The 16550-nt window shown below is 50.7% G+C and overlaps 3 protein-coding genes across 4 annotated transcripts; 2 read left to right on the top strand and 1 right to left on the bottom strand.

Moving 5' to 3' along the window:
* Positions 1–3826: 3826 nt before the first annotated feature.
* Positions 3827–6429, top strand: UBXN1 (UBX domain protein 1). 2 transcript variants are annotated; one of them, XM_003909689.3, is made up of 9 exons: positions 3827–4079; positions 4201–4254; positions 4343–4449; positions 4535–4604; positions 4820–5011; positions 5106–5157; positions 5304–5420; positions 5930–6122; positions 6290–6429. In XM_003909689.3, exons 1-9 carry the CDS (start codon positions 4021–4023, stop codon positions 6337–6339), a joined length of 894 nt encoding a protein of 297 aa, XP_003909738.1. In that variant the 5' UTR covers positions 3827–4020; the 3' UTR covers positions 6340–6429. The 2 variants fall into 2 exon arrangements, with proteins under 2 accessions (XP_003909738.1, XP_009184095.1); XM_009185831.2 differs by having other exon boundaries at positions 5930–6429.
* A 5007-nt stretch (positions 6430–11436) lies between these two features.
* On the bottom strand, positions 11437–12581 carry LOC101014344 (ubiquinol-cytochrome-c reductase complex assembly factor 3). The gene is made up of 2 exons (XM_003909701.4): positions 11950–12581; positions 11437–11862 (listed from the first exon to the last, which is right to left on the bottom strand). The coding sequence occupies exons 1-2, from the start codon at positions 12067–12069 to the stop codon at positions 11704–11706; spliced, it is 279 nt and encodes a 92-aa protein (XP_003909750.1). The 5' UTR covers positions 12070–12581; the 3' UTR covers positions 11437–11703.
* A 524-nt stretch (positions 12582–13105) lies between these two features.
* On the top strand, positions 13106–16527 carry LBHD1 (LBH domain containing 1). The gene is given in 6 exon segments (XM_021925645.1): positions 13106–13831; positions 13833–13902; positions 13980–14142; positions 15976–15991; positions 15993–16021; positions 16024–16527. Coding segments are annotated over 6 exon segments (603 nt in total). The 5' UTR covers positions 13106–13754; the 3' UTR covers positions 16272–16527.
* The last annotated feature ends 23 nt before the right edge of the window (positions 16528–16550 follow it).

Raw genomic sequence — 16550 nt, 5'->3', positions numbered from 1 at the left:
TTGGCTGGGCATCGTGGCTCACGCCTGTAATTCCAGCACTTGAGAAGGCCAAGACGGGGATGGCTTGAGCTCGCAAGCTTGAGACCAGCCTGGGCAACATGGCGGAACCCTACTTCTACTATAATAAAAATACAAAAGTTAGCCAGGCGTGGTACATGCTACTTGGGAGGCTGAGGTGAAAGGATGGCTTGAGCCTGGGAGAAGGAGGTTGCAGTGAACCAAGATTGTGCCACCACTCTCCAGCCTGGGCAATAAAGCCAGACCTTGTCTCAAAAAGAAAAACCACTTTTCCTTTTATTTTTTGAGACAGCCTGTCACTCTGTCGCCAGGCTGGAGTGCAGTGGCACAATCTCGGTTCGCTGCAAACTTGCCTCCCGGGTTCAAGTGATTCTCCTGCCTCAGCCTCCCAAGTAGCTGGGACTACAGGTGTGTGCCACTACGCCTGGCTAATTTTTTGTATTTTTAGTAGAGATGGGGTTTCACCATGTTAGCCAGGATGGTCTTGAACTCCTGACCTCGTTATCTGCCCACCTCAGCCTCCCAAGGTGCTGGGATTACAGGCGTGAGCCACCATGTCCAGCCAAACAAAACCATCTTTCTGACTCTGTTTTTTTTTTTTTTGAGACGGAGTCTTGCTCTGCTGCCCAGGCTGGAGTACAGTGGCCGGATCTCAGCTCACTGCAGGCCTCACCCGGGTTCACGCCATTCTCCTGCCTCCCAGCCTCCTAGTAGCTGGGACTACAGGCTACCAAGCACCTCACCGCTAGTTTTTGTATTTTAGTAGAGACGGGGTTTCACCCTGCTAGCCAGATGGTCTCTGACCCTGACCTCGGATCCACCTATCCGCCTCCCAAAGTGTTGGGATTACAGGCTTACCACCACACCAGCCTTTTTTTTTTTTTTTTTTTTTTTTTTTTTTCTTGAGACAGAGTTTCACTCTTATTGCTCAGGCTGGAGTGTAATGGCATGATCTTGGGTCACTGCAACCTCCACCTCCTCGGTTCAAGCAATTCTTCTGCCTCAGTCTCCTGAGTAGCTGGGATTACAGGCACCTGCAACTATGCCCAGCTAATTTTTACATTTTTTTAAGCAGGGATGGGGTTTCACCATGTTGGTCAGGCTGGACTCGAATCCCTGACTTCAGGTAATCCACCTGACTTGGCCCCCCAAAGTGCTAGGATTATAGACATGAGCCACCATGCCTGACCTAGAGTCTGTTTTTTTGTGACTAAAAATAGTTTCTACATCATAGGGATTGTTGTGATGATTAAATATGGATTAATCATACAAAAGTCTCTAGTAGGCCGGGCGCAGTGGCTCACGCCTGTAATCCCAGCACTTTGGGAGGCTGAGGCAGGTGGATCACCTGAGGTGAGGAGTTCAAGATTAGCCTGGCCAACATGATGAAACCCCTCTCTACTAAAAAATACAAAAATTAGCCAGGCATGGTGGTGGGTGCTTATAATCCCAGCTACTCGGGAGGCAGAGGCATGAGAATTACTTGAGCTTGGGAGGCAAAGGTTGCAGTGAGCCGAGATCCCACCACTGCACTGTAGCCTGAGCGACAAAGTGAGACCATGTCACACACACACACACACACACACACGTCTCTAGTGCATATATTACCAATATCAGTAACTGTTACTGTCATTATTACTCTACCTTCTAATAAACATTTGAAGTGAGCTTCACTTTCAGGAATCTAACAGCCCAGGTAGTGGTGGAGCACAAAGTAATCAACAATGACTCACAGCAGCCAGGATAAATGCTTAATGGGTTAAGTACTGTAGCTAGAAGGCAGAGAGCAGTGGTCAAAGCAGGCTTTTCTTGGAAGGCAAACCCTGAATCCTAAAAAACTCCTGGGAGTTAGTTTACTAAGTGGAGAGACAGGACATCCTAGGCAGAGAGACTGGTTGGTGCCCAGGCCAAGAGGAGGGCAAAGTCTGGTTTGCAATATGCACAGCTTACTCTCAAGTGGTGGGCAATGAAACTGAACAATAACCACCAGCATTTACATACTCTGCCTTCCCAGGCACCAAGGTAGGTGCTATTGTGATCTCCACTTGAGAGGGGGCTCTAACCCTCCTGCCCCCAAAAAAAGCCGGGGTAGGGGCAGAAGGAAGTCAGACTACTAGCATTTAAATTGTCCTAGATGGCCAAGTATGGTAGCTCATGCCTTTAATCCTAGTACTTTGGGAGGGCGAGGCAGGTGGATCACTTGAGCTCAGGAGTTGGAGACCAGACTGGCCAATCTGGCGAAACCCTGTCTCTACAAAAACTAGAAAAATTAGGCTGGGTGAAGTGGCTCATACCTGTAATCCCAGCACTCTGGGAGGCCGAGGTGGTTGGATCATGAGGTCAGGAGTTCAAGACAAGTCTGGCAAAGATGGTGAAACCCCGTCTCTACTAAAACTACGAAAATTAGCCAGGCGCGGTGGCAGGCACCTGTAATCCCAGCTACTCGGGAGGCTGAGGCAGGAGAATCGCTTGAACTCAGGGTGGGCCGAGGTTGCAGTGAGCTGAGATTGTGCCCCTGCACTCCAGCCTGGGCTACACAGTGAGATTTTTGTCTCAAAAAAAAAAAAAAAAAAGAGAGAGAGAGAGAAGAGAAAAGAAAAAGAAAACAGGTGTGGTGGCATGTGCCTGTAGTCCCAGGTACTTGGGAGGCTGAGGTGGGAGGATCGCTTGAGCCCAGGAGGCTGAGGTTGCAGTGAGCCAAGATTGCACCACTGCACTCCAGCCTGGGCGACAGAGCCAGATCCTGTCTCAAAAACAAAAACAGCTGGGTGTGGTGGCTCATGCTCGTAATCCCAGCACTTTGGGAGGCCAAGACAGGCAGATCACTTGAGGTCAGGAGTTGGAGAACAGCCTGACCAATATGGAGAAACCCTATCTCTACTAAAAATACAAAAATAGCCTCTTTGGCTCACGCCTGTAATCCCAGCACTTTGGGAGGCCGAGGCAGGCGGATCACTTGAGGTCAGGAGTTCAAGACCAGCCTGACCAACATGGTGAAACCCTGTCTCTACTGAAAATACAAAAATTAGCTGGGCATGGTAGCAGGCACCTGAAATCCCAGCTACTCAGGAAGCTGTGGCAGGAGAATCGCATGCACCCAGGAGGCGGAGGTTGCAGTGAGCCGAGATTGCGCCACTGCACTCCAGCCTGGGCGACAGAGCGAGACTCCCTCTCAAAAAAAAAAAAAAAAAAAAAATTAGCTGGGCGTCGTGGTGGGCGCCTGTTATTTCAGCTATCCGGGAGGCTGAGACAGGAGAATTGCTTGAACCCGGGAGGCGGAGGCTGCAGTGAGCCGAGATCGCACCATTGCGCTACTGCACTCCAGCCTGGGCAACAAGAGTGAAACTCCATCTCAAAAAAAAAAAAAAAAAAAAGAGTAAGTTGTCCTAGATAGTGGAAGTGTCACGGAGTTTTAAGCAGGGAGGTGAGGACAGGATTAGATCATTGTGTTTTGCAAAGATCCCTTTGGCAGTCAGGCAGAGGATGGCTCAATTCCCCAGAGAGAATGAGCGGACCAAAGAGCAAGTACATTTCTTCGGCTCCTGGCAAACATTGCCAAAGAACTTCCCAAAGCGTTGCGCTAAGGGACTATATTCCTTCCAATTTCTAAGGAGGGTGAGGCAGGATGAAGTTCCGGGAACTGGCTTCATTCCGCCCACGGGTTTCAGAGCCGCACCAGCTTTCTTCCCCACAGCAGCCCGGAGCCTTGGCTTGGTGGGTTGCCTTCCCTGTTCCCGCCCACACAAAGTCCTAGCAGCAAGGCCAGAAGTTTTCTGGTTCTCAGCGGCACCCGTCGACGTCCGCTCCCACGTGACCCAAACAGATCCGGTACTTCCGCTTCCCCTCGGCTTTCTTCTCGTCGGTGTCCCTGGCTGCTATAGAGCCGGGTGAGAGAGCGAGCGCCCGTCCGCGGGCGTCGAGGGCGGGTTGCCTCGCGCTGACCCTTGCCGTCCTCCTTCTCGTCACACACCAGGTCCCCGCGGAAGCGGCGGTGTCGGCGCCATGGCGGAGCTGACGGCTCTTGAGAGTCTCATCGAGATGGGCTTCCCCAGGGGACGCGCGTAAGGGAGTTCCCCAACCCCGGCCTGCGGGGGTGGGGGGCCGCGGACCTGTCCTGGCCTTTGCGCCAGCCTGACGGTCACCATGGCTCGTGGGCGCTATTCATGGTGTTTCTGCCCCCAGGGAGAAGGCTCTGGCCCTCACAGGGAACCAGGGCATCGAGGCTGCGATGGACTGGTGAGCGCTCGTCCTGGGTGGCGGAGAATTGGGGGCTAGCGGAAGGGGCAGCCTCAGAGCTAACCTCCCCGCCGACTTTCCCTGCCAGGCTGATGGAGCACGAAGACGACCCCGATGTAGACGAGCCTCTAGAGACCCCCCTTGGACATATCCTGGGACGAGAGCCCACTTCCTCAGAGCAAGGCGGCCTTGAAGGTCCTGACTGAGGGACACCGTGTGATTATTCAGGAGGGTCCGAGGAGAATCTGAAGGGATAATAATACCAATTGTTTGTTTGTAGGATCTGGTTCTGCTGCCGGAGAAGGCAAACCCATTTTGAGTGAAGAGGAAAGACAGGAACAGACTAAGAGGTACAGTCTCACATCTTGAGGGTCGTCTTCCACCTCGCCCCGGTACACATCTGGTCAAAGAACCTTGACCTTTCCACATTTCCTCTTTCTTGGCATTTTCTTTTTCTTTTCTTTAATCTACTTTGGGATATATGTCGCCTAATTTTGTTTATGGTAAACTTTGCACCTTTTCACTCTGTCCATTTCTCTTGAGCTGTTTTCTCTTGGCAACACAGGATGTTGGAGCTGGTGGCCCAGAAGCAGCGGGAGCGTGAAGAGAGAGAGGAACGGGAGGCATTGGAACGCGAACGGCAGCGCAGGAGACAAGGGCAAGAGTTGTCAGCAGCACGACAGCGGCTACAGGAAGATGAGATGCGCCGGGCTGCAGAGGAGAGGCGGAGGGAAAAGGCCGAGGAGTTAGCAGCCAGGTCTAGGCAATCGAGATGATGGATAGCAGATGAGAAAGAAATCAAGATTTGCTTTGTTGATGTCTGACCTAATTTCCTCTTGTCTACATTCCAGACAAAGAGTTAGAGAAAAGATCGAGAGGGACAAAGCAGAGAGAGCCAAGAAGGTAGGTGATTGAGAAGACGCCACGGGTAATGGAGTGGGCAGGTTAGTAAATCTTTTCCAGCTTCAGAGGGAAATCTTGGGCTTACATGATGTGTTTCACCTGAGGGTGAGTGAGTACCTGATTGAGTGTTTTGCTTTGCCCTTTAGTATGGTGGCAGTGTGGGCTCTCAGCCACCCCCACCGGCACCAGAGCCAGGTCCTGTTCCCTCTTCTCCCAGCCAGGAGCCTCCCACCAAGCGGGAGTATGACCAGTGTCGCATACAGGTACTTGATTCTGATTCCTATCTTCCTCCTGGGACCCCTTTGTTGCCTGTTAAGGTGCCCATTTCAGAGCTTTTTTCAGTTAATGTGCCGTTTGCCAAATCTCTCCCTTCTTTGTAAATGACTTTTGAAATCCTATCTACTCTTGGGAAAGGTATCAAATTTCACCTGCCCCAGTCATATTTAAACCCATACCTCCCTCTTACTCAGCAGTTACCCTTTTACTTGTTCATGTTTTTATTTGATTTATTATGCAGCTATCTGGTGATGTGGTATTTATCCAGATTCTTTTATATAATCTTATCCTTGTCTTTCTTAGGTTGTGAGGGAGCTGGGAGTCTCTCATCCACACTTAGTAAAGCAGAGCCTAAGTGGCTGTTCATTTGGTGCTTTAAATAGTAGTTGCGCTGGTTCAATCTAAGAAGGAGGGGCCAGCTTTAGCTCTTTGCCTTACTTGGGCACCTCATTGAGTTTTGATGCCCACAATACTGAGTATCTCCCTTGCCCTTTAGGTCAGGCTGCCAGATGGGACCTCACTGACCCAGACGTTCCGGGCCCGGGAACAGCTGGCAGCCGTGAGGCTCTATGTGGAGCTCCACCGTGGGGAGGAACCAGGAGGAGGCCAGGACCCTGTGCAATTGCTCAGTGGCTTCCCCAGACGGGCCTTCTCAGAAGCTGACATGGAGCGGCCTCTGCAGGAGCTGGGTATGGCTGCAAGACTAGAAACCAGGACTTGGGGGAGTAGGGAGGCATGCTTGGGAAAAGGAGGGATGCAAAGAGAAGGGGTTTTGTGAACATGGTGCAAGGCCAGAAATTTTGGGAGCAAAAACCAAGTATCCTTGTGGTTCAAGCCTGTTTTCTTCCATCTTTAGGACTCGTGCCTTCTGCTGTTCTCATTGTGGCCAAGAAATGTCCCAGCTGAGGGCCTTTGTCCCATCGTCCCTCTGTGACCCCTTCATCTTTGATAAAGCACTGACATCTCCTTCCTAATAAATAGACCCTGAGTTCTGTACATGCCTGACTCCTTCCTGAATGGCTGGGAGGGAAAAAACCAAGGCAGAGGAAGAGGCTAAAAGGGAACGCATTTGTAGCAGACCCTCTTCCTCATCTTTAATTTCCAACAAAGACACTTGTTTCTAATCTCTGGGTCTGATTAACTGCTGGGGAAGTTGAGGAGAGGTGCTAAAAGGAGTGGAGAGTACATTGGATGGCACCTTTTACTCCTATGGTAAGACGGAACATAAAAGCCCAACTGCTGCTGCTTTTTTATTTATTTATTTATTGAGAACACAAGAGTGCCTTTTTTTTTTTTTTTTTTTTTGAGACAGAATCTTGCTCTGTGGGCCAGGCTGGAGTCAGTGGCGCCATCTCGGCTCACTGCAAGCTCCGCCTCCCAGGTTCGCGCCATTCTCCTGCCTTAGCCTCCCGAGTAGGTGGGACTACAGGTGCCCACCACCACACCCAGGTAATTTTTTGTATTTTTAGTAGAGATGGGGTTTCACCATGTTAGCCAGGATGGTCTCGATCTCCTGACCTTGTGATCTGGCCGCCTCAGCCTCCCAAAGTGCTGGGATTACAGGCATGAGCCACCGCGCCCAGCCAGAAGAGTGCCTTTTCATTTTAAAAATGTTTGGGGTCGGGCGCGGTGGCTCAGGCCTGTAATCCCAGCACTTTGGGAGGCCGAGACGGGCGGATCACGAGGTCAGGAGATCGAGACCATCCTGGCTAACACAGTGAAACCCCGTCTCTACTAAAAAATACAAAAAACTAGCCGGGCGCGGTGGCGGGCGCCTGTAGTCCCAACTACTCGGGAGGCTGAGGCAGGAGAATGGCGTGAACCCGGGAGGCGGAGCTTGCAGTGAGCTGAGATCCGGCCACTGCACTCCAGCCTGGGCGACAGAGCGAGACTCCGTCTCAAAAAAAAAAAAAACGTTTGGAAATGGGCACAACTTTGATACAGCTTCAGGGTGCTCCAGACACCCATGGCCACTTCATGTAAACCACTGAGAATTTGAGAATTTTTTTTTTTTTGAAATGGAGTCCTGCTCAGTCACCCAGGCTGGAGTGCAGTGGTACGGTATCGAACCACTTCCTAAGTTCAAGGGATTCTCCTGCCTCAGCCTCCCAAGTATCTGGGATTATAGGCACGCACCACCATGCCCAGCTAATTTTTTGTATTTTTAGTAGAGACGGGGTTTCACCATGATGGCCAAACTGGTTTCAAACTCCTGACCTCAGGTGATCTACCCGCCTCGGCCTCCCAAAGTGCTAGGATTACAGGCGTGAGCCGCCGTGCCCGGCCACCACTGACAATTTCTAGAGCACTTTGAGAGACGATACAATATGATGATCAAATTTTGTAATTAAATCTAATGAGGGCAACACACTTCTCAAATACGAGATGTGTCGACTGGGGGCTCCCCTACTCTAAGGTATTCACAAGGAGGCAGATAAACAGTTTTTTTTTCTTTTGAGATGGAGTTTCGCTCTGTTGCCCAGGCTGGAGTACAATGGAACGATCTCGGCTCACTGCAACCTCTGCCTCCCGGGTTCAAGTGATTCTCCTGCCTGCAGCCTCCCTGAGTAGCTGGGATTACAGGCATGCCCACCATGCCTTTTTTTAAAGTAGATACAGGGTTTCACCTTGTTGGTCAGGTTGGTCTTGAACTCCTGACCTCAAGTGATCTGCCCACCTCTGCCTCCCAAAATGCTGTGAGCCACTATGCCTGGCCAGATAAACAGTTTCTTTTTTTTTTTTTTTTTTTTTTTTTTTGAGACGGAGTCTTGCTCTGTTGCCCAGGCTGGAGTGCAGTGGTCGGATCTCAGCTCACCGCAAGTTCGCCCTCCTGTTCACCATTCTCCTGCCTCATGCTCTTCCCGAGTAGCTGGGACTACAGGCGCCTCAAGCCACCTCACCAGCTAGTTTTTGTATTTTTAGAGACGGGTTTCACCCTCGTGTTAGCCAGGATGGCTCCTCATCTCCTGACCTCGCGGATCCACCCGCCTCGCCTCCCAAAGTGCTAGGATTACAGGCGCTTCGAGCCAATACGCCTCGCCTAACAGTTTCTTTATTCATCCTCCTCCTCCTCTTCATCTTCCTCTTCCACCTTTTTCCAGGCAACTTTAGCAGGACCCTTTGCACCATCAAACCTTCCTTTCGACTTATGGTCAGCGACATCCTTCTTACACTTTTCCTTCAGCTTTGCTACCTTAGTGATGTCATTTAAGTTATTTCACATCTCACCCAGAAAACCTAGCTGCTTAATAGAATAGGGATAACAGTGCCTGTTTCTTGGGATTGTCATGAGGGTTACATAATGCCGGTGTAAGATGCTTTAGCATAGTGCCTAGTACCTAATAAATCCCCAGTAAGCATTAGCTACTAAAAGGATAATTTTACTTACTTATTTGAGGTGGAGTCTCACTCTAGCTCCCAGGCTGTAGTGCAGTGGTGTGATCTCGGCTCACTGTAACCAACGTCTGCCGGATTCAAGCGATTCAGCCTCAGCCTCTTTAGTAGCTGGGTTTGCAGGTGTGCGCCACCACACCTGGCTAATTTTTTATATTTTTAGTAGAGATGGGGTTTCACCACGTTGGCCAGGCTGGTCTCAAACTCGTGACCTCAAGATCTGCCTGTCTCGGCCTCCCAAAATCCTGGGCTAAAAGGGTAATTTTTTTCTTTTTTGAGACAACATCTTGCTCTGTCACCCAGGCTGGAGTGCAGTGGCATGATCTCCGCCCACAGTAACCTCTGCCTCCTGAGTTCAAGCAATTCTGCTGCCTCAGCCTCCCGAGTAGCTGGGACTACAGGCATGCGCCACCATGCCCGGCTAATTTTTGTATTTTTAGTAGATAAAGGGTCTCACATGTTGGCGCTTCTCTCTGCTTTTTAAAACCAAGAAGCACTGATGAGCTTCTCTGATAGCCCCTCCAGCTGCTGATCACCCCACCCTGGTGTCCTGTCAAACTGCTCCTGACTCCTCCTCTCCTTCCTGGGCTAGGGGAGAAGACACAGTTACTCTGTAAAGATCTGAAAAGAGCACCAATGCTCATATCTGGGTTTATACCCAAGTGTTAGAAAGATTTATTTGGGGCCAGGCACGGTGGGTCATACTTGTAATCCCAGCACTTTGGGAGGTCGAGGTGGGCAGATCACCTGAGGTCAGGAGTTCGAGACCAGCCTGGCCAACACGGCAAAACCCTGTCTCTACTGAAAATACAAAGATTATCCTGGCGTAGTGGCGCACCCCTGTAGTCCCAGCTACTTGGGAAGCTGCGGCAGGAGAATTGCTTGAACCTGGGAGGCGAAGGTTGCAGTGAGTTGAGATAGCTCCGTTGCACTCCAGCCTGGGCAACAACAGAGAAACTCTGTCTCAAAAGAAAAAGAAAAAGAAAGAAAAGCTTTATTTGGTGTTCTGACTTTAATAAACAGCAGCCTTTTTTTCCATTGCAATCTTGCTTGGGAACCAGAGGATAGACAAAAGAAGAGCAACTTGGTTGGCTAGGCTGTGGGGCTTTGACCCCACTTATTTCATCCTCTCAGTGGCAACTCCAGTAAATCCTGACCGGATTCAGAGATTGGAGACCACTTTACATTTCTAAATTAATTTTTTACACTAATCCTCATAGTTATGACCTTTCAGAGAACAGGACTGAGGTTTGTAACATGCTGGAGTTGAACTAAGATCTGTGACTCAAAGCACACTCCTTTTACTTCTAGTAAGTCAGCCTCCTAAGCTTGTTTAACCAGAGGTTAAATAACGGGCACAGAAAGCACTGCGGCATATGTTAAGTGCTAGATGCTCCTCCTATCTCGCTCCAAGGACAGGAGTCTTGAGTGTCCTCTGTAGGCATCCATTACTTCAAGATTTTCCTGGATAGTTCAGATTTCAGGAATGTCCCACGGTTATCCCGGGAAGTACACTCCAACCTGACACCACATGACCTGTTTTGAAAATGTGGTTGGCCGGGTGCAGTGGCTCAGGCCTGTAATCCCAGCACTTTGGGAGGCCAAGGCGGGTGAATCACCTGAGGTCAGGAGTTCGAGACCAGCCTGGCCACATGGTGAAACCCGCCTCTAGTAAAACTACAAATATCAGCCAGGCGTGGTTGCGGACGCTTGTAATCTCAGCTACCTGGAAGGCTAAGTAAGAACAGCTTGAACCCAGGAGGCGGAGGTTGCAGTGAGCCAAGATTGCGCCACTGCACTCCTGCCTGGGCAACAAGAGCAAGGCTCCATCTCAAAAAAAAAAAGAAATAGAAACTGTGGCCGCAGCAGGGTGAGGTGGTTCACGCCTGTAATCCCAGCACTTTGGGAGTTCGAGGCGGGCGGATCACCTGGGTCTGGAGTTCGAGACCAGGCTGGCCAACATGGTCAAACCCTGTCTCTAATAAAAACACAAAAATTAGCTGGGCGTGGTGGTGCGCACCTGTGATCCCGGCTACTCGGGAAGCTGAGGCAGAAGAATCGCTTAAACCCGGGAGGCAGAGGTTGCAGTGGGCCGAGATCGTGGCACCGCACTCCAGCCTGAGTGGCAGAGAGCGACTCCGTCTCAAAAAAAAAAAAAAAAGGCCGGGCGCGGTGGCTCAAGCCTGTAATCCCAGCACTTTGGGAGGCCGAGATGGGCGGATCACGAGGTCAGGAGATCGAGACCATCCTGGCTAACACGGTGAAACCCCGTCTCTACTAAGAAATACAAAAAATAGCCGGGCGAGGTGGCAGCGCCTGTAGTCCCAGCTACTCGGGAGGCTGAGGCCGGAGAATGGCGTGAACCCGGGAGGCGGAGCTTGCAGTGAGCTGAGATCCGGCCACTGCACTCCAGCCTGGGCGACAGCGCGAGACTCCGTCTCAAAAAAAAAAAAAAAAAAAAAAAAAAAAAGAAAAGAAAAAAAGAATGTGGTCGAGATACCTATTGAGATCAGCTTCTTCTGGTGGGATGGGACAGGTAGCAGGTGCAGGCCATGCCCCCAGCACCGACCACAGGTCTCTAAGCATTGGTAGGTGTCGACTGCAGGGCTCTTTCTGGGTGGAGGAACATGATTTATTGATTCTTTCAGTTAACCACATCCGACTTGCGTCTCGGCCCTGGCCCGCTTTGCGGACTTTAAAGCAATCAGTCCAGGGTTTGGGGGGAACGTGCTCACCCGACGGCAGCTCACAGGACCCTGGAGAGTCCTGGGCATGGCATCTCGGCCGGACTCCCCGCTGGGCCCACGAAGGAGAAAGCCTGCATCGGATTCCTGCGCCCGAGCCAAGGTCCCAGCGCCCACAGGGTCAAGTCTGGTCTCACGGTGACCTCCCGCCGGCGCCGCCTTCGCTAACCATCCAGTTCTTCCTCCAGGCCACGTTCTCCTGTGTGGTCGCTGCCTCCTGCAGAGTGGCCACCAATAGCTGCTGGGTCTTGGCCATCTCCTCCCTGCTCCGCGGGTCCTGCAGTGGCATCTCCTGAGGGCAGGAAGGGGAGTTCGCAGGAGCTCCAGTCCGGGGCTCTCCACCCGCCCACCCATCCTCGGGATTACCAGTTGCTTCTACCTTTAGCATTTCCTGCTTCCGCTGCTCTCCGGGGGTCACGATAGCAAGGAGCGCGAAGCCCACGCCAGCCCCTGCGCCCAGCACTGCGACTGTGATCAGCGTTTTCCGCAAGAACTCCATGGCCGCCTGCACAACCAGCAGGGCGCCCACCGGAGTTCACCGCAGCCGCGAGCCGTACCCGCGCGGTCTCACTGCCCCTTCGCGCAGGCTAGAGCGCCCTATAGCAGAAACCATAGATAAACGGCCGGCTAGAGAGGACCCGCTCAAGGAAACGTTTAGAATCCGGAGCGCCGGGATCTCAGGTTTAGCTGAGGGGGTTGAGGGTGTCCAAGAAGTGCTGGCGCCAAGGGCTGAGCGTGGGCACCCTGTGTCCTCAGTTCCGGGGTGGGATTGCTAGGGGGAGAGTGCGTGTCTTCATGGTTGCCGTGGGTTTTATGATTGCCCATTTTTCTGTCTTCCGACGTTTCCCGATCAGTAGAGGCCCGAGCTGTGCTCTGTGGTTTCCTGCAGTCACCCGCGCGTTTTCAACACAGCGAATGGAGGTCATACACATACATATCCCTCTCCATCCCCTCAACTCTGGAACAAACACTGAAAGTCAAGTGTACTGGCTGGAGAAATGGGTAATAGTAACTTATCTTTAACATTTATTTTACAAACAACCTGTTCCTTTTCTCGTTATGGTACACACTTGGTATTGTCTAGGGCTTTTTTGGTTTTGTTGTTAGTGTGTGGGCGTGGTTTTGTTTGTTTTTGGAGACAAGGTCTCGCTTTGTCGCCCAGGGTTGGAGTGCAGTGGCGATCATGGTTCACTGAAGCCTCGACTTCCAGGGCCCAAGGGATCCTCCTGCCTCAACTTCCCGAATAGCTGGGATTACAGGCGTGCACCACCACGCCCGGCTGGTATTGCTTTTTGTTTTGCTTTGTTTTCTTTTTTCTTTTTCTTTTTCTTTTTTTTTGAGACGGAGTCTCACTCTGTCACCCAGGCTGGAGTACAGGGGCAGGATCTTGGCTCACTGCAAGCTCCGCCTCCCGGTTTCACGGCATTCTTGCCTCAGCCTCCCGAGTAGCTGGGACTACAGGCGCCCGCCACCACGGTCGGCTAATTTTTGGTAATGTTAGTAGAGACGGGGTCTCACCATGTTGGTCAGGCTGGTCTCGAGCTCCTGACCTCGTGATTCGCCTACCTCGGCCTCCCAAAGTGCTGGGATTACAGGTGTGAGCCACCGTGCCTGGCTGTTTTGCTTTGTTTTCAACTAAAAGGCTGGATTCGTTTAACATACTGAATTCTGCTTTACAGAAGAAAACACCTTTTAGCTGTGTGACTGATTACAGGCAAGTTCTTGTGCCCCGGTTTCTGCATCAGAAAATGAGCTTATAACAGTACTTGTCTCACAGTTTTAGGAGAATTAAATGAGTTATATGTAAAGCAAAACAGCTCCTGACAAAGAGTAAACACCATATAAATATTCATTAAATAACATACAAACATGCCAGGTTGGGAAAATCAGTAAGCAAAGGAGTCAGGAAATTCCAAGTTGGTTATCACAACTCTTGGCCCACAGGGCTTTAATCCAGGTGCCCTTGTCTCCTACCCTTGCTGCCATCCCAGTGTCTCCAGGGAGTAAGTAGAAATAAAGATCCGATCTCACGTCTTGGGCATTTTCCCCTCCCCTGAAAGCCCATAATCACTTAGCACAGTCAGAGCTTAAGGCGCCAGGCTCCAAAGAAGATTAAAGGAACAGTTTGTGGGCAGGAATACCCTCCTCTGAGTTCAATCATCTTGCACTCTAAGAATCACCACCATGGCCCTTGTGCCAGGGAGAAGCAAGGAGGATGGGCTTTGGACTACAAATAGCCCAGGCTCCTCCCAGCATCCGGAGTCCCAGGCTGCCCAACCCTCTCTGGGACAGAGGAAAAGTTGGCAAGGTTGAAGGTCTCTGGCATATTCAGGTTATACTTCCCCACCCTGTGTGTGGCAGCTGGCTTACCCTCCAATTTGGCCCAACCTCCTTGCTGTCCCTATTCAGGATTTCTCTCAAAAGTCCCATCTGCTGTCTATTGTGGTGGAAGCCTCTGAGGTGAATGAAGAGAGTGGGGATCTCCATTGGCCCCATGAGGAGCTGCTGCTGCTCACTGATGGTGAGGAAGAGGATGCTGAGGCCTTCCTCCAAGACCAAAGTGAAGAGCCAGGTGAGGCAGGTGGCTCATTCAGGGGGCCCTGTGATCTGAATGTTCTGGGCAGAGCCAAGATGGAAGTCAGTTATCACCCCTGCATTCCGCAGTGCCAGGCACACCGCAGGTGCTCAATAAATGTGAAGATGTGGGAGAGAAAAGTCAAGGCAGTTGGCAAAGTTGAATTATAGAGAGCAGTTCTGGTATCAGAATGGGTGCCATCCTTTAATCTGTACTTTCTTTTTTTTTTTTTTTTTGAGACAGAGTCTCCTTCTGTTGCCCAGGCTGGAGTGCAGTAGCGCCACCTTGGTTCACTGCAAGCTCCGCCTCCCGGGTTCACGCCATTCTCCTGCCTCAGCCTCCCAAGTAGCTGGGACTACAGGCACCCGCCACCTCGCCCTGCTAATTTTTTGTATTTTTAGTAGAGACGGGGTTTCACTGTGTTAGCCAGGATGGTCTGGATCTCCTGACCTCGTGATCCGCCCACGTTGGTCTCCCAAAGTGCTAGGATTACAGGCGTGAGTCACCGCGCCCAGCCTTAATCTGTACTTTCAAAATATTTACATTGCTACGGGAAAAGATAAAATTACCCCAAGACAGGCCGGGCAATATTTTTTTGTATTTTTACAAATTTTTTGTATTTTTAGTAGAGACAGGGTTTTACCGGGTTAGCCAGGATTGTCTCGATCTCCTCACCTTGTGATCCGCCCGCCTCAGCCTCCCAAAGTGCGGGATTACAGGAATGAGCCACCGTGCCCGGCCACGTCTGTGTACTGTTAAATAAGCTACTTTTTTTTTTTTTGAAAGACAGAGTCATGCTTTGTTGCCCAGATTGCAGTGCAGTGGCAGGATCTCGGCTCACTGCAACCTCCGCCTCCCAGGTCCAAGGAATTCTCCTGCCTCAGCCTTCCAAGTAGCTGGGACTACAGGCTCACACCGCCATGCCACACCTGGCTATTTTTTTTTTTTTGTATTTTAGTAGAAACAGGGTTTCACCATATTGCCCAGGCTGGTCTCAAACTCCTGAGCTCAGGAAATCTGCCTGCCGCTGGGCGCGGTGGCTCAAGCCTGTAATCCCAGCACTTTGGGAGGCCGAGACGGGTGGATCACGAGGTCAGGAGATCGAGACCATCCTGGCTAACACGGTGAAACCCCGTCTCTACTAAAAAAAATACAAAGAACTAGCTGGGCGAGGTGGCGGGCACCTGTAGTCCCAGCTACTTGGGAGGCTGAGGCAGGAGAATGGCGTAAACCTGGGAGGCAGAGCTTGCAGTGAGCTGAGATCCGGCCACTGCACTCCAGCCTGGGCGACAGAGCTAGACTCCGTCTCAAAAAAAAAAAAAAAGGAAATCTGCCTGCCTCAGCCTCCCAAGAAGCTACATTTTTTTGAGCATTTACTATGTGCCAGGTACTATGCTAAACACTTTTACTTCATGATTTTCAGAAAAACCCAATGAAGGTACTTCCCCTTTATAAATGAGAAAATTGAGGCTGCGAGGTTAGGCTCTTAGTGATAAAATTGCTCTATATTTTCATAAGCAAAGAATACCACATTAATTTTTAGCACGAGTGCAGCAGCTTATCACGGCCCATTGCAGCTTCAACCTCCCAGGGCTCAAGCAGTCCTCCCAGCTCAGCCTTCTGAGTAGTTGGAACTACATGCCTGTGCCATTATCCCTAATTTGTTTTTGTAGTTAGGGGTGTCACTTGATTGCCAGGGCTCAAACTCTTGGGACTCAAGCAATCTGCCCACCTTGGCCTCCCAAAGTGCTGTGATTATAGGAATGAGCCAGTTTTGTAATTTGATAATATATCAGTAATATTTTTCTCCCTTCTCCTCCTCCATCCCAGGCTGGGCTTGGAGCCCACAGAACACTTAATGCTGGACTTAGCTGGGGGCAGACCAGGATGATGAAGATGCTTGTTGGATTCTTGAGGACACTAAGTGTCTGGAAGCCACCAACCACTGTCCCTTCTGGGACTCAGCAACAGGCTCCTGTGTTTGTTGAAGTGGCTTTGTGGAATATTCTTGTCTCCTGCCTCCTAATAGCTTTGAGGGTAAGCATTGTTCCCTCCCTCTCAAACATCTCATCCAGGTTTATGAAGCTCCTTATACCCATCCTCTCACAATCTCCTTTTACAGGTGAGAAAAATGAGGCTTACAGTTTAGGTCACTAGATTATACAAGTCAGTCGGCGCCGGGGTTTGGATTCAGTTCCTGTCTGCTGCTTTTAGGAGCTCCAGTTAGTTGCAACTGGGGAAAGACCCACTTGTACCTTCTCTTTTCAGCATTCATCTTGTGCTAAATATTGCACACATCATTGTATGCAATCTCTGTAACCCCAGATTATTCCCACTCTGCAGATGAGTAAACTAGGGAACAGAAACATTCAGCAATATGGTACCCAGCTAGTAAATGTGGAAGC

Source organism: Papio anubis, chromosome 12 (genome assembly GCF_008728515.1).
Source record: "Papio anubis isolate 15944 chromosome 12, Panubis1.0, whole genome shotgun sequence".
Classification (NCBI taxonomy): Eukaryota; Metazoa; Chordata; class Mammalia; order Primates; family Cercopithecidae; genus Papio; species Papio anubis.
Note: the sequence above shows the minus strand (reverse complement) of the source record. Positions and strands in the feature narration are given on the sequence as shown.